General features: G+C 36.0%; 3 protein-coding genes across 4 annotated transcripts in view; all 3 read left to right on the top strand.

Annotated features, from left to right (window-relative positions):
- LOC119632983 (myb-like protein P) overlaps positions 1-9246 on the top strand; it is a 45612-nt gene extending 36366 nt beyond the window's left edge. For both annotated transcript variants that reach the window (XM_038026160.1, XM_038026159.1), the window contains exons 2-4: positions 5869-7662; positions 8306-8542; positions 8625-9246. In XM_038026160.1, the coding sequence (XP_037882088.1) occupies positions 6049-7662; positions 8306-8542; positions 8625-9155 (2382 nt within the window). In that variant the 5' untranslated portion in view covers positions 5869-6048 and the 3' untranslated portion in view covers positions 9156-9246. The remainder of the gene's footprint in view (positions 1-5868; positions 7663-8305; positions 8543-8624) is intronic.
- A 6663-nt stretch (positions 9247-15909) lies between these two features.
- LOC119633578 lies at positions 15910-17974 on the top strand. Its single transcript, XM_038027193.1, has 6 exons — positions 15910-15980; positions 16079-16228; positions 16293-16562; positions 16622-16875; positions 17022-17334; positions 17400-17974. The coding sequence occupies exons 1-6, from the start codon at positions 15911-15913 to the stop codon at positions 17972-17974; spliced, it is 1632 nt and encodes a 543-aa protein (XP_037883121.1). The 5' UTR covers position 15910.
- Positions 17975-20291: 2317 nt separating this feature from the next.
- On the top strand, positions 20292-23656 carry LOC119633411 (pre-mRNA-processing factor 40 homolog A). Its single transcript, XM_038026955.1, has 6 exons — positions 20292-21020; positions 21080-21333; positions 21391-22742; positions 22803-22871; positions 22940-23026; positions 23099-23656. The coding sequence occupies exons 1-6, from the start codon at positions 20617-20619 to the stop codon at positions 23405-23407; spliced, it is 2475 nt and encodes an 824-aa protein (XP_037882883.1). The 5' UTR covers positions 20292-20616; the 3' UTR covers positions 23408-23656.
- The last annotated feature ends 7 nt before the right edge of the window (positions 23657-23663 follow it).

Below are 23663 nucleotides of genomic sequence, written 5' to 3'. Positions count from 1 at the left end.
AAGCGTTTTATTTTAACAGACAGTTAACTCTGCCTTCATTTTGTAGGGTGCTGACGCTCAATACCTTTCGTTTTCATCTTGCAGACAATTTTATACAGCATTATGCATGTTGCGTGTCTGTTTGCGGGGTCGTTCAAAAATTTCGTCTACCAATTTTTACACTCTACACTACTTGCCTGGATGTATGCAACGTTCACAATGATGTGAGATAGGAAGGTCTTTTACTATCAGTCAGTCAATCGATGTAAATTAATTTTTCTGAATCGATTTAAGCAAGTCTGTCCGCCCACCTGCCTATCCCTACGCTATTGTGTTCAACAATGCATTTTTAAGATATTTGAATATTGTGATGATTCTCTGAAATTCTTTGGACGGACAGACGGACACTGTGGAAAGCGGAAGTCTTTATATGAAATAAATTTTACACTTTCAACATTTTTCGACAGAGACCATCGAAAAATAATATTTACGCAAAGCAAACAAATCTCAAGAAGTTGACTGAAATGGAACTGAAAGTGGAATTTTAGGACTTCCTCGCACATACAGCAATAGGCTTTATTTGATGATAACAAGGCTTTTGATTTTCAGTATATTATAATGAAACGAAACCAAATAAATAATGATTTCACTTATGAAATCTACTGCGATTTGATACTCATAGGTGTGTTTGATGGAAGCCTTTACGTAAGTATAAGGCGTAATTCTTAAAATTTTAGGCAGATAGGCTTAGGGCATTTATAAATAGCCCTTGGCCAACTATAAGCTTTAAATGTTTTCTTCTTACAGCCGTTACACGACCTATTATGTACGCCCTGTACACTAAATTTGCAGTCAACAGCATTTCAGCTTTTTCAAGTTACATTGATTCTTATTTTACTAATGTAATTAGTAAGCAGCAAGTCCATCTGTCCATTTGTTGTTTCTGTAAATAGCATCTCAAACGTTTCTCCACATTAGTAAACTTCCCTTGAAACTGATTCCTTCTGAAAAGATTTTGTGCAATATTCAGTTAAAACGTTGTCGGGGCGAGAGTCTGACAATTATAAATGAACGGCTCAGGAATGTTTAAGTGATAATCTTTCAATTAGGCCACTACGTATTCTTTTTCTAGACACTTGCTTAAAGTTTGCGAATCTTCAAGTCCCCTTGTGTAAGGTTGGGCCTGTGCTGTGGAGATTACACCTTCTGAAGCATTTTTCCTCCAGGAAGAATAGGACGCTGGCTGGCTTTCCGGGAGATTTTCCAAAGCTATTTTGGAGTATTGTGCAACAGTCAAAGTAGTATGAGTCCACGGCGGTCAGGTTGCTCGAACAACGATTGCTGCCAGTGATTGTGATGCATTCGCCATACGATTATTCGGAGAAAGCTCTCTTGCTTTACTGCCGGTCGTAGACTTTCGACGAGTATTGTGGTCAGTACGGTCTTTCCGAAGTATTATAAGGACGTTAAATAATGCTTAGTCCTCGACGCTGGCCAGAGTTACGAGGAAAGCTACTCATACCCGTTTCCTATTTCTGGTACCGTAGTAGCGGGGCCGCCCTCCTCGTGAATTATTGTATTTATTGAGGGGGAAGTGAATTAACGCTTATTCAATTAAGCCTTTGTGCTGTTAGGCGCCGTGAAGATGAGACTTTCATGGCAGGTATATGAAGAGGAATCTGTCCTCTGTCCGCAGGGTAAGATTATGTTAAGGATATGAGTTTATGCTTCGATTTGAATACTTGGTGGCATTTTTATGTTTCAACTGAGCTATGAATCATGCTTTAAAACAACTGCATAGAACAAACGAAAACCACCAGTGTTGGGTATCAAACCGTTCGGTCTAAGCTCCGTGCAGTCTCTTTTTTACTTATTCTTTTGTAAATAAGTTGTTGTTGTTGTTGTGGTAGTTGTTTGTTCTGAATTATTTGAAAAAAAAAAAAAAAAAAAAAAAAAAAAAAAAAAACGGATTGCCTTTGAATACAAATAATTTCGATGATTTGCAACACAATTGTTAGCTCAGCGATACTTTGCCTTCTTATGTCGACGTCGTCGTTTAGGTTTTTGGCTTTTGTTTTTGCATGTTCAATTCTGTGTGTAGAGTGTGAGTTTATGTGTGAGTGCTTTTTCTTGTTTATTGCATACATTGTTTGCTTTTGTTTTCGCCCAAGATATGGATGGCATTGCAACGTGTTTTTGTAAAATTGTTTACGGCGTTTACTATTGTATTACAGACTAACATCGCTGTATAGTTATTATGGAATTTTGTAAGACTTTAGAGGAAATAGTCACACATATATACAGACAAAGGTAGACAGACATTCAAAAGAAATCAAATCACCGTACAAATATATTACAATTTAGAGGTTTTTTTTTCTTCATTTTATTTTCTTTTTGCAAAATACGGTTTGGCAAGACACGAAACATACGAGATGAGCGTATTCGCAATGAGTTCACATTCTCAAACGCATTCGCAAACCGACCAAAACGAAACGTCATTTATGACTCTTTTGTTTTGTTATTTCTTTTTCGACTCCCTTTTTTTGCCTCGTCAATTACTTGCTTAAATGTTTTTCATTTTCAAACCTTTTTCAAGCTTTTCTCTCTCTTTTTCTGCTTCTTATTCTTTTATTCTTTGCAATGTAATGGTATTGTATAAGTGCGAAACTGTTGCTAATTTAAAAATTTGCTATAACTGTGTTTAAAATAGTTTCTTTTATAGTCGCAACCATTACAGTCACACCAGGCATTGTTACTTACTTACGTAAAAGTGTAGAGAAGAACACATATTGCAGCCGCTAGAATGACAGTGCATTCTTGATGAGAAAGACCTTCCTACTTAAAGTTGTTATAGAGCAATTCACCAACAGTTGTCATCTCGCCTACTTATCTATCTGGTCAAATTCACATAATGTCACACCGCACACTAAATAAGGTTAAATTTTGAGACAACAATCGAGATAAAGGGATGCTTACGGTTACGTTGAGAAATTCCTTAATCAAATTAAGCAAAGGTAATCAATGATTTTACCTGCAGCATATGCATGCTTTACATCAGTTTTTTTCTTTTTTGCAAAAAACGGTCTATGAGTTCATATGAACTTTAAACAAGTAAAAGCATTATAATGGGCAACGGCCCTTATTCATATAGGTATACATCAGTATATATATATATATATATGCAATGCGTTATATGAAACGTGGTCAAACAAATAGTCCAAACCATTTTAATTACCATTGCTCCTTCGGCCAAAACGGGTCGATTTACTAAATTCCATCAATATATCTTAAAAATTGTACGGTCGAGCTTATGGCGGACGGACAAGCCTAAATCGACCTACACAGTAACTCTTAATTGATCGGTACAACAAAAGGTGGTTCTGTCTCAAGCCCTCCTCCTCGCAAACTTCGCCAAACCCTTTCACCATATGTGGGGTACGGTATAAAAATGCATAGAAAGCAAATCGTGTTTCGAAAAGTTTTCTTAGTTCCTCACTAAGTAAAAATACCTTTAAACGCTTTCAGTCGTTTATTTTGTTCTCCTTCCAATTATTGAAATACCGATGCCTCATATATACTGATGCAAGATGATATTCCCTTGACTCACTTCTCTGCTGGATTTGCCTCAGCAGTCAAGATTAACGTAGGAAATTGAAGACACTGATCTATCCAAAATAGTAGATTCATATTAAGCTGAGCTTACTAACCAGACCTAGTCTAGATATATTTAATCATTCCAAAATGGACTGTAAATTTAACACATCGTTCAATAATCCTCGGCACTAAATAAGAGTGTATATCATTTCTTAGGGAAGAATCCTATCTATCATTAAACGTAATACTCATCAATAGATATATGTGTTGTTATCACTTCGTTCCCCACGGACAATTATCAAATGTGGTGCATTATAAAGTGAAAGTTTGACTATTTATATATGTTTCAAATAAATCTTTAACTTTGTAGTAAGTAAGAAAAAATATTGTTTTTTCATCGTCTCCTTCAAATCTGACGCAGTCGGCCCAACAATTCTTTAGCTCTTTGATTTCTTTTTTTAGAGAACAAGTTCTTGAGATCCTCGAAATTCACGTCAATTTCCACAATAATCATATCATCATTTGATTTAAACCTTTTTCCCTACAGCATTTAATTGAGAATTGCAAGGAGTTAACAGTCGCTGGCGGTCAAATCTGGAAAACAATCATCCAGTATAGGCTGGATGGCCAGATTTCTTGAATATGGCAACAATAATAAAGCGGACGGACGAAGGCGCAAAATTCAATTAACTCAGGCTCTTATGCCTTGTGTCCATCTTATATGAGAAAGAGAAAATATTAAACCACCTTTCTTTGACAATGTACACACACACACACACACACAATTCAGTTGATGGCATATATATGAAAATGAATGTCAGCGTCACCAAAGAAATAGGAAAGAGAATGTATCAATATACCAGATAGATGTTACAATGGGCTTAACTTTAAAAAAAAAACATTTTCGAACTAAAAAAGAAAAAACATTAAAAGTAAACCGAATTATCCAGCTATTGTGAATATTTCATGGGCCCAATAAGTAAAACTGATAAAAAATACTATATAAAAAAACTTTGAATGCATCAGTCGTACGCTGAAGACTAACACAGTTCTCATCATAACACTGGTTTTCCTGAAAAATAAATCCATAAAAATTAATTTATAAAAGGGATTTCTCAAACTACCCTCGTAGAAGTGTTTTTCTTTTTTTTTTTTCTTTTTTTTTTTAGGTTTTTCACATTAAACTAAAGAAATCATTATCTCATTCTATTAACAAATTGTCTGAGTTCTTGATTACTTGAAACAAATTCTTTCCCACCGTTCTTTACAGCGCAGAGAGCGAGAACCGAAAGAAAACTCTTAAAATTCCACAGATCATGTTCAGGTTTTTCCTTTTTTTTTTTTTCTTCTCATTCTTCCTCTTTGCTTATTTCCTTTTGTTGAGTTGCGTTTAACAAAAGCCCATAAACAATCAATTTATTATTTCAACTGTTGAAAAACTGTTCGAAACAAGGGAATGTGAACTACAATGTGTAAGTGATGTTGACATTAAGTCTCCTTATCGGATAACAGAATGATTTATGTTACGATGAACATTGTTAAGTCAGTGTTATGAACTCAGTTGGCATTGTAATAAAATTACCCAGATCCAGGCACAGTTACAGTCCGACCGACCGGACGACCAATCGACCGACCAGCCGACCATACATACATACATACATACATACAGTCATTTATAAGCTCAGTTAGGTGTTCGTTTGATCGTTTCTTTAAGTTTCTTTATTATTTCTTTCTTTCTTTCTTTCTTTCTTTCTCTTTTTTGAATTGAACACTTGTTCCTGTTATTGTTAGTTATGACGGTATAAATGTAATTAAAATCGCATTTCACTTTCTACAGCCTGCCAGTCGGCACAAATTCGCAAATTCTTCTACACAAACATTGATGACAATTTAATTACCTTTAAAATGAATAAAAGAAAAGCTTTTATGCGAATGACGTCAAGTTAAACTTAACTATATTTTTTTTCTCTTTATTTCTTTAAGAGACTTAAGCAGCTGGTAGCAGCTGTTAAAGTCACGTTTAGAAATCAAGCACCCACTCGCCCGCCAGCCGCACAATAAAACATAAATTTTAACAAAATTATAGCAAGAATTTTTATGCATGCATTTTGTATGTACATCGAGCGCATATGTAAACCTATTTGATCGACATAAGGCTGGTTCTTCGAAACTTTATAAATATTTTTCCCTCCACTTTCCAATTTTATTCCTCTTCTGTTAATGCAGGAGATTTAATTTTTTTGTTTTTTCCTTCCTTTTTTTTTATTGTTTTATTTGTTTTTTTTTTTTTTTTAGGTGCTTACCCCGTCATTGTTATTCGCATAAAGCAATCGGGATGTCATGACTTTGTATCTTCTTTTTTCGTTTTGCATGGATTTTTTCAAAAAAGAAACGTCCCTGCTGTGTGGAGTTTTAAACAAAGTTGCAGTTTAGCTTTATGCCATAATAACAGGGGAGAACGCGTGGGCCACCATCATGTCGGCCGTTAGCAATAATTTGAAAATTAATGGAAATTTGATATCGAGTGCAAATTCCGCTGCCAACAACTACAACAGCAATAACAGCAATAATAATAATAATAATAATAGCAATAGCAATAACAACAACAACAACAACAACAACATCAATTCAATACAAAATCATAAGAGTAATAATCATCATCATCATCATAATCATCATCACCCGCAAATCAGTCATCATCATCATCAGCATAATAGCAACGAACAATCTTCGCAGTCTTCGGCTGCGACAACAGCAGCAACAACAACGACAACATCAATCCATTGTAATCCCGCTGTAATTGGTAGTAAATTGCAAGCACCGCAACAACATCAAAGACGTTCGTTAATACCAGCAGCTACGCTTCAACAGCAGAATATAACCGCACACACATCGTCTGCAACCGCAACGACAACAACAACGCTAACACTGCCTCAGGCAAATCAATTGCAGACAATAGCCACAATTCATCAGCCGTCCATACAGCATCCAATCGGAAATACGACTACGAACTCTGCCTCCTCTTCCTCACCAGCTTCATACGATTCACCGGCTGTGGCTACAGCGACCTTAAACGGTAATACGATAACGACAATCACTAGTGGAGCAAACAGCAACATTGCGAATAACGCCCAACAGCAACAATCGCAGCAGCATTTTTCCCTTAGCGAGCATCCTTCTGCCACTTCGAACCAACAGCAGCCATCGCAAACAGCAACCCGCCGTAGTTTTTACCATTTACAAACACTTAAAGCAACCAACAATAATAACAACAATCTTAAAGCTCCTGCTCACACTATACCGCCACGTTATCAACCACCACCACATCCGCCCACTCAATATCACACTAGTATACTAAAGAATTTGCATTCGCAAAGAATAGCCGGCAATTCAACGGGAGGCAACAATAAATCCTATACGCCGTATTTTATCGATACGAACGCAAATCCGTTCGGTAATTTAAAATATCCCCCGGACATACCGCAGCTATCTAGTGTTTACATACCGGAAACGATTAAAACGCAAAGCAATTCAAATAATTCACGTTATTTATCGCAACAACGTCAAACGAGCGTAACACAGCAAAGGCTACGCAGTAGTATTGGTGTTGGTGGCGGTGGTAGTGGCGGTACCACTAGTGGGCAGCAGCAGCAGCAACAACAACAACAAATAAACGGTCATCATTTGCTTACAAATAACGATACGCAGCAGCAGCAGCAACAACAACAACAACAACACCAGCAGCAGCAACAACACCAACAGGATATGTTGAAATTTGTACGAAAATCGGAGCAAGATCATCCTTCACCCAATTCAGTAACATCGAGTGGAACTGGCGGGGGCATGAGTCTTGTGAACAACGGCGGACGTTTGAGTGCCGAGCAAAATCGTCAATTGCAATCATTGATTACCGAACTGCGAGCTTTGAAAGAGCAAAACCAACGTCTTATGGATGATAATCAGGAATTGCGCGATTTATGCTGCTTTCTAGACGACGATCGTCAAAAAGGCCGAAAACTGGCAAGAGAATGGCAACGTTTCGGTCGTTATACGGCCAGTGTCATGCGTCAAGAGGTGGCCGCCTATCAGGTAAGATTAAGTTGAATTTTCTCACACGTCCTTATCGGTTGCGTAGACAAGAATATTTTCGTTCAGTTTAAGGACGAAATTTAAGGTTACTCGTTAAGCAACTCCTCTTCGATCATTTTGATGGTAAACGGTTTTTTTTTTATTGATCGCATCCGGCAATCTTTGATCGACCGTTTTTTTTTGGTTGATCGGCGAAGTCGCCAACTTCCGACTAAAGTTAAGATTAGTTGTCCAGCTTTCGCTTGATAGGTTTTTTGGTCGATTGGGACACATTTTCTTATGGGTCGCGTAGCGATTTTGATAGTAAAGAACAGATAAACCCAGCAGTTTAATTTTGTCATCAATTTTGAAGCGTTCTCTGAAAGAGTCTGGTCTCTGGGTATCTGGTCTGTTAAAGGGATGCTAAACAAATCGTGGAAACAATTTTCATTTAATTGGTAAGTCTCAGGTGACTTTTGATCAATAGTGGACATGAGCTTAATTGTTTCGACGAACAAGACAACCTACAACACCCATACGAACTTGGATCGATATGTAAATGAACCAATAAATAAACACAAACATGTCACCCAATATTTCTTCTTCTTCAAATGTTAATATTGATATGAAAGCGACTTTTTCAATTTTTGATGTAAATTCTTAGAACAAATTGCGTCAATTGGACGATAAACAGCAAGAACTTATCACCGACAATTTAGAATTAAAAGAATTATGTTTGTATCTGGATGAGGAACGGGCGCATATAGCAGCAAATTCAATGTGCGTAAATTGCGGCGCTTCAACACGCAACGCTCTAAGAGACGATGGTGACGGGAGTAGTTCTAGTACAAATAACGATGAAAATATAGCCGCCCTCAGAACATACGAACGTCAAATACCAGTAAGTAAAATGAACATAAAAATCTTATTAATCTATATAAATATGTAGATGCAATAATTCGACTATTAACGTTTGTGTATAGGATTTGCATTTGCGAACTTCTTTGCAAGATCAAACGCTCCAGTACGTACGCTCATTGGAACGACGTATACAGCAATTAGAGGAGGAGCGTATGAATAATAATAATAATAACAATACAAATCTTGCTACAGCCAATGTACTGATAAAACAACAACAGCAACAACAGCAGCATCAGCATCAGCATCAGCAACAACAACAACAACAGCAACAACAGCAACAACACATTCAAACGTCTACAACTGTAACCCAAAAATTACCACAAACAACAACGACAACAACGACAACGACTATGTCACCATTGGCTGATGGTCTTGTCGACCCGATATCAGGCCGACCTGAAGCAGTAGTACGAGCTTTACAGGTTCTAGAGGTGCGGGAGCAATTGGAACGCGATAGACTGGGCAATTTAAATGGTCATACTATCGATCAAATGGACGATGGCGAAAAAGCGTTAGTACGTGAAATGTGTAATGTTGTGTGGCGTAAATTGGAAGGTAGTCCAAATGGTCCAACAGCCTTAGAGCCATTGTAGAAGTTTATATCACGATTAAGTTTTCTTTCATTTCATTTTCATTTACAATTATAATTATTTATATAATTAACCCACAAATCTCCGTATTAATCGAATATATATATACATTGGGTTGGCAATAAGCAAATCTTCAACTTTTTTCTTTCGCCGAATTAAATGAATAAATGGAGAAAGAGAAAACGGGAGAGAGTGACAGAGAGAGAAGTAGAATGCCTCAAGAAATTCTCCGGAAATTGCTTTCTTGCCAACCTAATATGTATGTACCTACTACATACATATAGCACAAATGTATCCTTTGCCCTTTGAAAAGGATGTGATTTTGTGTAAATGAAACCTCGGCAAGAAGATAACTGCTGTACAAATGATTGGAAATCCTGCCTTTAACTAACTTGATAAGCTTTAAATAATTAACCATAAGTTTATAAGTTTAATAATGATAACAATACAACAACAAGTAAAATCTAACATTTAACTGTTATACCCAACACCAAAAATTTTAAAAATATTTTTATATATAAAAAATTAAAATATTAATAGAAATTGCAATGAATTAATTTATGTGCCAGTCCGTTGAACATTTCCCTATATGGCCTTTAAACTGTTTGAACTGTTTGAAACTGTTTCCAGAAAGTGATTAATAAAAATGTTTGTACTAAATAGGTGAAGGGTATCCAAAATTCGGCCTTAGTCGACTTCAATATTCTCATTTATTTAATTTTTAATTTCACCCTCATACCCATCATAAACAAGACACACAATATCAAATATATATTTTAAGTAATATATCATTTTGATTATACGGCACCTTACATACCGACTCACAATTATATATATTTTCGAAAAATTTAAAATAAAATAAATACATAAATAAAATACTTTAAAAACATGTTTCTTTTAAAAAAAATGAATTAGAGCACGTGCTAAGAGAAGGAGGGTAATGGCGCTGGTATCACATTTTTAAAAATTATTCCAACTTTTCAGCTTTTTCAGGTATCGCTGCGATGCCCGTTCATTACAAATATGTATAGAACAAAAATGGACGAAGGGACGGATCCAAGATAACTAAATATATTTTGCGGATTTTTACTTTAGCAACTATTAAGGCTCATAATGTGTCATTCCGTCAAAAAAGTAGCAGGAATTGTCAATCTCAAAACCACATTTTTATTCTGTACATCTTTGAAGTGCGGTTCGTTTGAAATGATATTTTTAAGTTAACATTTTGTACTAATTGCAAGATTTTCCGAGAGCTTTGTGATGGTTTCTCGTAGATCTCTTCGCAACGTAAAGCAATTCAAATCCCGTTCCATAAATAGTGCATTAGTTTTCTGCAATAAGGAAACGTCATATCATGTCAGGGCTAAGGTACGCAATACTTGAGCAATTATTTTAGTTAGTTAGTTAGTTTTCACCTAAATTCGAGAGTCGTCAGCTATAGCGCTTTTTATCTTTTTATCAATAATGTAATCAACGTGAAGCAAATGATAAGCCTATCAACACTCGAAGTTATTACTTCCAAACTGAAGTATGGTGTCGGCCAAATAGAAATGAAAAAAGGGAAAGAGACAGGGGATGGTCGCAGCCTAGCGGATGCGTTCTCCAATCGGTAAGTATTACGCCAACACCGATCGGGTGAGCACTCACTGTAGCTGCAGAAAAAGTGAACTCAGCGAACATTGATTTCGTAGTCGGAACTCTTATCTATTCGGCGAGTCTTGGGTATAAAATCCCTACTACGGATACTATGCAATCAGCACATAAAGAAGATAGGAGAGGAAAGGGTCGAACGATGAGCCGTATCGTAGCTTTGCCTATCTATGACTTTTTTCCGATATTGTGAACTACGTGAGTAAGCGGACACACGGACAAATATGTTTTAGTCGATATTAAACTTTATATCCAAAGATGCCTTAACGAGAATCTTGAGACCAAGTTACCAACCTATTGATGGAATTAGTGCGCCGCGCACTTTGAAAAATTGAAGAAACAAAACAATGTTTGAAAATTTAAACAAATCTGTGTCACCAGCTTTTCCACCAGATGTGTTGATTATTGGTCTTCTGTTTACTTGAATGTTTATTAACAATTATCGATTTCTGTGTCAACTCAATAGCAGCAACATAAACGCGGCAATGATATTAAATCTTCCTTCCAAGACCCGGTTCCCCTGTCAGCGCTATGTTATTTATACATTTATCTTTAAATACTTTACTCTACATGCAGCGTCAATAAAACGACAATTGCAAGTATAACAACAACAACAACAACAACAATAAAATAACAACGGCATCAGCAGCAGCAGCAACAACTACAACAAACACCGCTAACAGTATCGTTATTACTATCAATAGTCCAGCAACAATAACAGCAATAACGAAAAACTTTCTTTCATTTCTTCCTTACCATATCATAGCATAGCATACGTGCATCGACACATGCATCGACACATACATACATACATACATACATATATACAAACAAACAAACATACATATATATTCGTAGTCGAGTCGTTTAACCTGATTTTCCCGCCATGACAATTTTATTGTGTGTACAGCAACAGCAACAGTAACAGCAACATGCATGAAGAGAGTCAAACGGAGTGACAATCATCACCATAAGGTAAAACGCATTGGAATCTAGTTAATAACCAACAAGTTAAAGCACAAAAACTTGCAACATTTTGCCACAAAACAAACACATACGCACCTATATAGCGTAACTTAACTATGCATGAATGACTGACTGGCTGACTAGCCGGTTGGCTGACGGTTTGATTACTTGACTCGCTAACTCGCAGGCTGTTTAATGTTCGTTGCCGTTGCTGCTTTACAACATAAATTTGAGTCAAACATAAGAAAATGAAGAAGAGAATTAACTAAAATCAAAACAACTGCCAGAGAATGGTAACACGACGACCGGTGTTTTATTGTTTAACTGCTACACACACACATATATGCATGAATGTGAGAACATCCGTTGTTCAAAAAAAAAAAAAAAAAAAAAAAAAAAAAAAAAATGAAAATAAAAATAAAAATAAAAATAAAAAAAAACCAAACCAAACGGAACAATGCAAAGCCAAACTTCAATTCTAGAAAAAAATAAAAATAGCTTAAATGAAAGTGAAGCTTTTCCCATCTCTTTTTCGTTCTCCTTAACTCTCTCTCTAAGAAAAAAAACATGAATGAAATTATCTGCAATTATATGTCGAACACAAAAGGTTTGCATTCACACGACGAACAAAGATGAATGCACTTAATTGAATGAAATATTTTTAATTTTCCTTTGTGCACACCTTATTAATGCAAAATCTCTGAACATTATGAACGCATAGCGTGCCATTGTAAGACCAAATAACTCTTCAATTCTACCACAAAGTGAAATTTTCGGGGAAAAATCCATAATGAATGTGTGAGGGAAAGAAATAATATTTATTATACGCACCGTAAGCGTATGCCGTTCTACGAGTTTTCTTGTCAAATTCATTACCCATCTACCAATAGACATTGCAGATTGCTTTGTATACTATACATTAACTGTGTAAAAAGTATCCGGAATTTATAAAAAAAAAAAAAATAATTCGCTTCAAATTAACTTCTAACGCTCGTACTTTTACTATGCTATCTACGAAGTATTAGCTTTAGCTTTGGAAAGGAGAAGAAACGGTCGGACAAAGCTGCATAGGGTGAGTGCAATACTTCTTCGAGCATTTTTGATTAAAAATCTTTGTATACAATGAAGACCAATCGATTTATCATTAAGTGGACGTTGTTGATGTGTTTTGGTTACAAAACATCAACCAGAATGTTGTTCAACAGGACAATTTGCTACGATGAACACAAGTCGAGACTGCGAACATATAGATGAGTATGTCGTTCATATGTACGATTGTATGCGAGTGGAACGGCTGCTTCTTCGATTTCTTAAAACGCCTTGCCACATCGATAAGCTTACTTTTTGGATAAACAAAACGCGGTGATTGCCGTTGACATAATGATCGTAAACACATTCGGTAGGTGTTATCTCCTTACACGGATCGTATATACAACTAAGCGATCTTTGGAAAAGAATGACGTGGCGAGAATATCTTTTATGCGTCTCACATTTCGGGAAAAGCGCATACAACGAACAGACTATTTAAAATCTCTCATTCATAGACACAAAGTACCGGTTACGGCACTGGGCATATAAATAGCACATCATCGTGAGAGCAACAATAAACATTTATCGAAAGGTTTATATGGAGAATTGTTAACAAATCACTCTTATTCTTCTCTCTTTTCTTGCTTATATGATTTCTGTGTCCAACGAAGCTTTAATCATTTTTCAGAAGTCTTTCGTGTCACTTCCGTTGGTGTACTGTGCGTTATAAGCGGGGAAGAGTGATACTAAAAGAAGCTTAGGAGATAGGTACCTGATATTCACATTATTTTGCTAAATGTAAGCAAATCTACAGATCGATTTGGTTTATTCATCAGCTTGGGCAACTTAATTTATTGCGTCTCGAATGTAATCTCAAATATTGATGTATACAAGAATGCAACCAAAGCATGAATTAGTTGGACAGAAGGACTGGTGGACAGCCGAACAAACGAATATGCTTAGGTGCATTCCAAAATTGAAACTGGTCGAAAATTTGTATACTTGATGGAGTTTTTGGAGCTTGCTTTTGGGCGGTATAAAGGTGCTGGAAAAAAATGTAATTATGACACTCTATAACATTGGGCAGGCGTATTTTTCACCATTTGTATGCAGGTACTACACAATCACACATAGAATGTAAATTTAGTTTACGTAGCATTGTAGGCGTGTCCTCCACTGATTTGGCCCATTTCCAATACCATCCTGCGTGTAAGAACTTCCAATGCTTCTGCCACATTTGAAGTCGATAGCTTCATTTTTGTGGCCAGGAGAATGTTTGCAACGGGCCTTATAGAGACAGACAAACGGAAATGCTTAAATCGATTTAGCATTTGATGCTGATCAAGTATATATATTCTTGGTGAGACTTGCGATGCTTCCTTCTGGGCGTCGCGAACGTTTTGACTATATGAATATACCCCTTATCCTTCGGTGATGAGTAAATATATATATATATATATATATATATAGTCTTCTCTTATTATAAATGGAAGGATAAAAATCATACACTACTTTCCAGGTTGGTCTAGAATTGCTCTCCATAACATAATCAGCACTTGTTTTTTCATGTATGTCAAGTTCTTTGCTTAAGTCTTTTCATTTTCACTAAATAGTTCTAAGGGAATTTTAGATCAACTGCAAATATGTACATATATAAATGTATATATGTATAAATATACAAGTCCAATATTACAAATGAAATAATAGAAGTGGGACTTCTTTTTCCAATGATATTTTCTTACAAAACCCGCAGTTTCGCCATGAAAACTATTATCGTTTGTTTTTCTTAAAAATCAAGTTTGGCGCTTAAGTCTTTTCATTTCGATTAAATAGTTCTTTAAAGGGAAAATTAAAGTAAAAATGAAAAATATGAGTAAATGAAATGTGAATATATATTTTGTAAGCATGTATATATGTTCGTGTATTTGGAACCCCTCTCGTCCTCTCGTCCGACCATTTTTATTAAATTAATAGTTTGCCATGGAAGCTAATGTCACCTGTTTTTTTTCTTTATTTCTTTTTTTAAATTCAAGTTTCTTGCTCAAGTCTTTTTATTTACTATAAACAGCTTGAAATGGTCAAGTTTGCTGCTATTGTAAATAGAGGTATAAAAACAAAAAAAAAAAAAAAAAATTTATTGAATAGAACGAAAACAAAACAAAAGTAAACAGCAAAATTTCACCAGAGATATTCTTAAAGGAAGTCGTAATAGAAGAATTGTGTTGGCGACATGAAAAGTCAATACATCCACAATAAAAAAACAAAAAAAAAAAAAAAACGTTATGCGTAGTCATTACACACATTGAACTCCCAGAACGGACGGGCGCGCAACCATATCTATAAGCTTAATTACTATTACAAAAACAAATTTATATACGGCATGGACAACATCATAATGAAGTTTTTGCAAAGCAGTTTGACTTAATCAGACTCTTAGCTTTGGTCTATTGGAGTTTAGCCAGTTAAATTATTTACCATCGGGCAGTGAAAAGGAAAGCACACATATATACAATAACTTAGTATTAGAGGGGAAAAAGAAAACGATTTTTTCCTTTTTTTTTTTTGTTTTTGTTTGAAAGGAAATTCGCTTAGAAAACGAAAATTTCTAACAAAAATAACAAAAAAATATCAAAATAACGGAAAAAAAAGAAAGAAAACAACAACAACAACAACAAAACGACGAAAATTATCAATGAAAGTGCATTGATCTATAAAAATAAATAATAATAATAATAATAATTACATTAAATATTAATAATAATATGACAAAGAAAGTGTTTTTAAAGCATTTGCTTGGAATATCTCTCGCTTTATTATTCTGCAAAACTCATGAAGCGGCTCCGTCGGTTTCTATTAGTGACAATAGCTTAGCAATAAATCTCAATCATGCCACTTGGCCAGCCTTAAAACACTATGACATTTGGAATGATTATACACAAAACGAAGAACAACAAGAAATCTCTAAATTAAAATCTTTAGAAACTCTTAAGCATAATCGACCGCAAGATGAAGAAGAAGAAGAAGAAGCAATAGAGTATATAGATAATAATGAACAAATTCATTTAAATAATTGGAATGTTAATGAAGAAGAAACCGAAAAATCAATTGATTTAATGAATTTTCAATTAAATCACTCATTAACCGAAACGAATAATGTCGAAACGAAATCACGTAACAGCAAAGGTACACTAAAGAAGCAAAAGATTCAACAACAACAACAAAAATCACAAACTTTTAGATAGACAATCATAGATAAACTACTTCTTCCATATTTTTTCTAGTGATACACTTGTTTCCAGTACCGGTGGACGGCGAATGCTTATCAAATGACGGCCGGCGTTCTGGCACTTGTTTCAACGCTTACGAATGCCGTTCGAAGGGTGGTATAGCAAAAGGCGAATGTGCAATGGGTTTCGGGGTCTGTTGTATATGTGAGCGTAATATGTTTGAATATGAAAGTGGTGAAGTGATCCTATCAAATAGTTGTCTATATAGTTGTAGCTAATTGCAATGAAACGATTACCAATAATATGACGTACCTGACTTCACCAAATTTTCCCAGTTTTATGACTGAAAATTTTACCGATTGCAGTTTGAGAGTGCGTTTGTTAAACGATGACATCAGTCAGTTACGTATTGATTTCTATCATTTTACCCTGGGTCAACCGAATCGCCGGAGCGGGGTATGTGATGGTGATGTCTTTCAAGTGTCAGGTGGGCCGAGTGGAACATTCTCATTATGTGGTCAGAATAGTGGTCAGCACAGTAAGTGTGGAATTTATTTTCTTATAGTCATAAAGTGCATTGAAAAGTTGTTTATACAGTTTACTACGATGTGGGCGGTCGCATAGCTCCGCGTCAAACACTTTATGGAACTTTAAGTCCCATACGTTACGAAGATATTTATCCGAATCGCACTGCCAGCAATGAAAGCATAGTAGTTGACATTAGCTTAAAGTTCGCTCAGCGATTTTTACCAACGCGTCTCTGGGAAATACGTATAGCGCAAATCTCCTTCAGCCAAAGGGCCCCACCTGGTTGTTTACAATATTTTACCGGAAATGAAGGCGTTCTTCAGGTGAGTCTGCATACGTTTCTCATTCAAGGGAGTTCCGTCTGTTAATATTAAGTCGTCCCTTTAGAGGATATTAAAACTACGGCTTATAACTTACAGAGCGTAGCAAACACTTATAGATAACTATTTAGCTTATCGTTTCTTTATAGACATTTAACTTTGCCGATAACGGACGACATTTGGCCAATCAGAACTACAAGATATGTATACGTCAGGAGACGGATATGTGCTCAATAGTCTATCAGCCTTGCGATGAGCAATCATTTCGTATTGGCCTTAGTTCGCCAATAGCTAATGGGGGCTTAATTTCAAATGGCAATAGTAGTCAAATGGGCGGAACCGTATCTCAAACAATAAGTGACAATGTTAATTTTTTATTAATGAATTTTACTACCTTGAGTACAAGTGAAGAAACCAGTGCAACGAGTGCGACAACAACGACAGTTGCACCCACTGCAGTCGGCAAGTTTCATTTATGATTTCCAGCTAAACTATCGCGATTAATTTTTAATTATTTTCTTTTCTAGTTAACACTGAAAATACTACTACAGCTACGGGCGGTACAACCGCCGGTTCCTCTATAGTAAGCAGTACTACTACTACCGAGATACCCAGTACTCCGTTACGTGATGACGTTGAAGGATCGGGTGATGACGATGATGCCGCTACCCGTTTCGGTCCTACCCCCTCGGGCGCCAATGTATCACGTCGTCCACGACCAGTAAGCGGAGGCTTTGATATCTTGGGTCTTTTACGTACAGCTTTTGATTTTGATTGGCGCAATCGTCATCGTAGAGTACCGCCTTTTGTACCATTAAGTAATTTTCGCCGAAAACGACAATTTTATAGTAATTGCAGAGATCGTTTGACTATGCCCTGCATTATCGAAGATTTCATTGAAAGTGGCTTGGGACCGTTACCCGGCTGTGAACCTGTTCATTGCGGAGCCCAATTCTGTTCATCTGGCATATGGCCGTGTCGTATAGAGTCTACCGTAACACCGTTTTATGTCGGTATACACTTTGGCGACGGCGCGGGCAAAGGTAGCGCTGAAGATAACATTGGCGCTTGCTTGAGATTCCAACAAGCTCAGTGCATGTGATAATTGTTTTAAAAGACAATAAATAAAAGCAAAAAAATTTCCCTAACCGTTTTTCTTTACCACTCTTCTGTCAAATCAAAGATATTTACGTATAAACAAGAAACTTCTCTTGTATTGGCAACTCTTTCCTTGTAATGATATCGTTTTCACAACAAGCAGATCTGTAGCGAATAATACGCATATCATATCGTGTAGTAAATACAACAACCTTTGTGCACATTGTGAATCGCGATCTTGTTTCGTGCCAACAACGCTGCAACAACATTTCTATACTAAACTACAGTTTGTTACAAAATCTAACCGAAAAAAATCAAGTGAAAAAGTAAGCGAACGCTATTGGTGCAAAAGAACACGGAAAAAACCGCGACGACCACAATTAGGATCTTAAACAAAACAACGCGTATTCAAGTTTTTCAACTTTTTACGAGACTTTATGCAAATTGGCGCATCATAAGGCCTTAAATGTATGCAAACCTAGAACAAGTAAAAAAAGAGACTATAGGAGTAGTTTATATTTACTTTAATCTCTTTTATATGTACACAACATGACTTCAAATTTTGGGTTAAATTCATCAAAACAGTTTTTTATTAGAAATGAAGCCCCCCCCCCACAATAGAGGCGATTTGTTTTCAATTTAAACAAGTAAGAAATTGGTACACGGCTGTTGAACTAACGAAGATATAGCAAACTTTTGGAATCGAAGCAATTCGCGAAAACTATAGATGAAGGAACAAGTGATGGAAGAGAAGAAAATTGCGATCAATCATTGACATTTGAAAATGAAAACAAGTAAGAATATAGTCGGGCAACGCCGTCCTTTACATGTCCTACACCAGTTCGTCCAGTACGGTTATTCACTAGTTTTGGTGATAATACATCAAAAGAACTTTATTTGCAGTCAAAGGCACAATGCTTATGAAAATCATCAGATTTTCTTACTGTATAAGAACGCGCTTTTCTTGATAACGTCTATATTTGTTAGAGTCCAAAAGAATAGACCACAAATTTAGGATGTCGAAATACTATTACTTAGCCGCTTTTGTAGAGAATTTTTGAAAATTGCTAATTTTTTTCTTATAACGAGTTTTCAGAATAACTCGGCCGATCTGAACCATTTTCAATAGCGTTCGTTCTTGAGTCAAAGCACATCTGTGTACCAAATTTTATCAAAATATCACAGAAATTACGGCCTGTAGTTTAAAAACAAATTTACAAAGTCAGACATCGGAAGGACAGGCATAATGGAGGATGGGCCTATCTTAACCCCTTCTGCGTGTTACATAGGTCCGCACTAACTTAATATACTCCGTATAGGGAGTGTACATGTGGTGTAGGGTATATATATTTTATCGATAATGCAGAAGCTCTTGGAAGTATTGCAAGAACTGCAATCACTCCCCACCCACTGAAGTTCAGAATGAACAAAAATGTATAATGTAACTAAAAATCATTGGTTTGTGTAATATTTTGTAGATACATAAATATAAATTAGATAAATAACGTCCAAATTTAAAATAAATTGTCTTTATTTCTTCTCCTAAATGTTATATGTGTGTATATACACACAACCATATGATATGCCAATTCCCACAAAATACAGTAACAAGTTGGCAAAATTGAAATACCATCCCCAAAAAGGAATAACACATCAATATGTAAACCTCCAAAAGCCTAAACGTCCGATCATGTGAAGACTAGTGAATCTAGCTAACAATTGTTATATACAATGTATGAAAAATGAGTTCAAAGAAATATGTATTTCAGACATGGACTCTATGTAATATGGACTCTCACAATTTCGTCTAGAAAGCTAAAATTAAGATAATTTAAAAAACATCTGTTCCATTACTAATGTATAATATGTGTGTTATTGTTATTAGAACAACATTAGAAAGACATTTGCCGACGTGGACCAGTGAGACAAACCTTTTCGATTTGGCTCCTATATAACTTTATTCTGAAAGTAGACGTACATAAAAGTTCATTGAAAAGAAACTATCGATTTTATATTCGATTTAATTCAATTTTTTCATATTCCCCAGTTTTTTTTTTAAATAACTACAAATTGGGCAATGTGTTATGGTTTCATTTTTTGTAGTAAAAGTAGAGCAATTCTTGATATTGCACAAATCTTATGGAATCGAATTTTTTTTAAATAACTTTTTGGATACATTTTTCGAATCCTTATAAAACATTGGACAACAATCCAACATCTGGAAAAAACAGCTGACGTGATATCATTCACTACATACAGTCTACGTAGTATGTGGTTGACTAATGAATCATTAAAGAAAACCCATAATGTAAAGTGTCTTTTTTTTGTAATTCCCATTAATGTGTTAATAAATCGACTTATTTTAGTAGACTTGGCACTATTGTCACGGAAAACCATATAGGTTTCGCTCGGTGCTTTTTCGCATATTAAAATCAAGAAAAATATGTAAAATTTGTACATAGATTCCACTAAAAAATACAATTTTTATAAATATTGTGTATAGTTTAAATATAAAATTCGATAACATATTTGTTGGGCTTAACAAAATACGGAGAAAGTTTCACCTACTTTGAGGTTATGATGCTTCCATAATAAACATTAGAAACTTGTGAATATTAAGTTAAAAACAATTTGTTGAAAATAAATATGAATGTACCGCCAGCTGCTCCTGCTGTTCCGCCAGCTATGGGCGGTATGGGATTTCCGCCGACAATAGTGCCACAATTTAATATACCACCACCTGGTTTTGGTGGCCCTCCACCACCCGAATTAGCAGCTGCTTTTGGTGCAGCGCCGCCTAATACCGAATGGACAGAACATAAAGCTCCGGACGGGCGCCCTTATTACTATAATAATGTGACTAAGCAAAGCTCCTGGGAGAAGCCGGAGGCGTTAATGTCGCCGGCGGAAAGATTACAGCATCAATGTCCTTGGAAAGAATATCGATCAGATGCTGGGAAGGTTTATTATCACAATATAAACACCAAAGAGTCACGATGGGAAGCGCCAGCTGAATTTGTGGATATGCAGGCTAAAGTTAAGGCGGAGGAGTAAGTTTCTATATTTCACGCAATGACAATAAGTGATTTGATTGACATTTTGTTTGCAGAGCGGCGGCCGCTGCTAAAGCTGTGGCAGCAATGACTTCTTCCAGCTTAGCAGGCATAGTGCCACCATCGGCTTTAGCCAATATATTGCCTGCCACTTTGCCTACAGTGACGAAAATTAACACTCCTGATATTCACTCACCTCTTACACCAGGCAGCAATGAGAATTCATCATCTGCTTTGGATCATGCCATGGCGGCCACTCTAGCGTCCATAGAAATTCCTGCGACCACCAACAATAAAGAAGATAAAGAAAGTGAGATGTTGCGAAACTAAATGCCCATTGAATATAAACTAATTTTTGCCATTTCAGACAAGAAAGAGGCTACCGAAGATCCAAAACAGGTATTTAAAGATAAGAAGGAAGCTATTGAGGCTTTCAAAGATCTTTTACGCGAAAAGAACGTACCGTCGAACGCTAATTGGGATCAGTGTGTAAAAATCTTATCTAAGGATCCACGTTATAATGCATTTAAAAATCTAAATGAAAAGAAACAGACTTTCAACGCTTATAAAACACAGAAACTCAAAGATGAAAAGGAAGAAGCTCGCTTACGAGCGAAAAAAGCTAAAGAGGATTTGGAGAAATTTTTAATGACGTCTGAAAAAATGAATTCAGGTGTTAAATACTATAAATGCGAAGAGATTTTCGCCGGAAACAAAATTTGGACTTCAGTGCCGGAACAAGATCGTCGCGATATCTATGAAGATTGCATCTTCAATTTATCTAAACGGGAAAAAGAGGAGTCTCGAATATTAAAGAAGCGCAATATGAAGGTGCTGGGCGAATTGCTAGAGTCCATGACCACAATTAGTTACTGTACTACATGGGCTGAGGCCCAAGTGATGCTGTTGGAAAATTCAGCGTTCAAAAATGATGTTAATCTCTTGGGTATGGATAAAGAAGATGCTCTTATAGTGTTTGAAGAGCACATACGCACATTGGAGCGAGAAGAGGAGGAAGAACGGGAACGAGAAAAGAAACGGTTAAAGAGACAACAGCGCAAGAATCGAGATGCTTTTCTAACTTTGCTGGACTCTTTGCATGAAGAGGGAAAACTAACATCGATGTCATTGTGGGTGGAATTATACCCTATTATTTCGGCTGATATACGTTTTTCCGCAATGCTTGGTCAAAACGGCTCTACACCTTTGGACTTGTTCAAATTCTACGTGGAAGATTTAAAGGCACGCTACCATGATGAAAAGAAAATCATTCGAGAAATTTTAAAGGAAAAACTCTTCCTTGTTAAAGCCAGTACAAGCTTTGAAGATTTTGCTACTGTGGTTTGCGAAGATAAACGTTCAGCCACATTGGATGCGGGAAATGTAAAACTTACATATAATTCTATGTTAGAAAAAGCCGAAGCCATTGAGAAAGAACGTTTAAAAGAAGAAACAAAACGTCTGCGGAAATTGGAAAATGAAATTAAAAATGAATGGCTGGAGGCAAATGTTTCAATACATGAACCGTATGAATCGGCCCAGAAATTGGTCGAGCACCTAGAAGCATTTGCTATCTATGAGAAAGAGGTAGGGGTGCAAAAAATTTGGGAAGACTTCATTAAAGAGAGTGAAGACGCTTGCAGCCATCACCATGCGAGGTCAAGAAAATCCAAGAAAAATAAAAAGCATAAGAAGCGCACACGTTCCAGCTCGAAATCGGTAAATGAAGTCGAAATATGCTAAGAAGAAAAGCTTTTTATAGCTGTTTTTCTATTTTAGGATATTGAAAACGAACCTCTAGACTTCGAACGGGAGAAGAACAAAAAAAAAAAATCACGATCACGTTCGGTTAGTTAAATTTAAAAATTTTTAGACCACGTATTTTTTAAGTAAAAATTATTTTTTACATTTACTAGCTGTCCGTTAGCTCCAGCGTGAGTATGGATAGTGATCGTGCTTCAAAAAAGAAGAAGAAAAGAAAAAATAAAAAATCTTCCAGAGATGTAAGTAAAAAAGTTTTTGAACCGCAGGTCGTAGATTATTTTTAAAACCCGATTGATATATTTATTGCTTAGTCCTCCTGTGAGTCTGAACGCGTTTTATCTGTAAATGGTTCACCTACGGCGTTATTGGAAAGTATTGATATGCCTTCGCATAAGAAGAAGAAGAAAGATAAAAAGAACAAAAAAGAAAAGGAACGCAAACACCACCATGATAAGCAACATTCTGCGACGCCCCTAAGTCCTTCAGCTAGTAATTCAGAGGGCGCCCATTCTCAGGCTAGTTCACGTAATGAAAATGACGAGCAGGCTTTAAGCGAGTCGGAATTAGAATCAAAACGCGCCGCTCTCCTGGCTCAACTTAACGAACAAATGGAGGAATAGAAAAATATTTGTAATATTAACAGAATCCTCTTGAACTAGTTTTAAGTTTAGCTTCTATGAAACACATACACATGCACGCACGAGCCAACACACCTCTGTATTTATGTTCGATTTGACTTAAGAATACTTCAACTTTTTACTCCTAGAAAACAACAGAAAAGATTGAAATCCTTACAACAATTATAACAATTTTGTGGTGTTCTTTTCTTATCCTTAAAAAAAGTGAAATAAACAGTAATGGAAAGAAAAGATTTGC

Source organism: Glossina fuscipes, unplaced genomic scaffold (genome assembly GCF_014805625.2).
Source record: "Glossina fuscipes isolate IAEA_lab_2018 unplaced genomic scaffold, Yale_Gfus_2 2, whole genome shotgun sequence".
NCBI lineage: Eukaryota > Metazoa > Arthropoda > Insecta > Diptera > Glossinidae > Glossina > Glossina fuscipes.
This window is presented reverse-complemented; position numbering and strand designations above follow the sequence as displayed.

What these genes read in the sequence shown, in the direction of transcription:
- LOC119633578 (XM_038027193.1), top strand. Translation starts at nt 15,911, where the DNA reads ATGAATTTTCAATTAAATCACTCATTAACCGAAACGAATAATGTCGAA. An exon ending in GAAATGAAGGCGTTCTTCAG is followed by an intron (nt 16,876 to 17,021) that starts GTGAGTCTGCAT and finishes GTTTCTTTATAG; the next exon opens with ACATTTAACTTTGCCGATAA. An exon ending in AGTTGCACCCACTGCAGTCG is followed by an intron (nt 17,335 to 17,399) that starts GCAAGTTTCATT and finishes TTTCTTTTCTAG; the next exon opens with TTAACACTGAAAATACTACT.
- LOC119633411 (XM_038026955.1), top strand. Translation starts at nt 20,617, where the DNA reads ATGAATGTACCGCCAGCTGCTCCTGCTGTTCCGCCAGCTATGGGCGGT. An exon ending in CAATAAAGAAGATAAAGAAA is followed by an intron (nt 21,334 to 21,390) that starts GTGAGATGTTGC and finishes TTGCCATTTCAG; the next exon opens with ACAAGAAAGAGGCTACCGAA. An exon ending in ATAAAAAATCTTCCAGAGAT is followed by an intron (nt 23,027 to 23,098) that starts GTAAGTAAAAAA and finishes TTTATTGCTTAG; the next exon opens with TCCTCCTGTGAGTCTGAACG.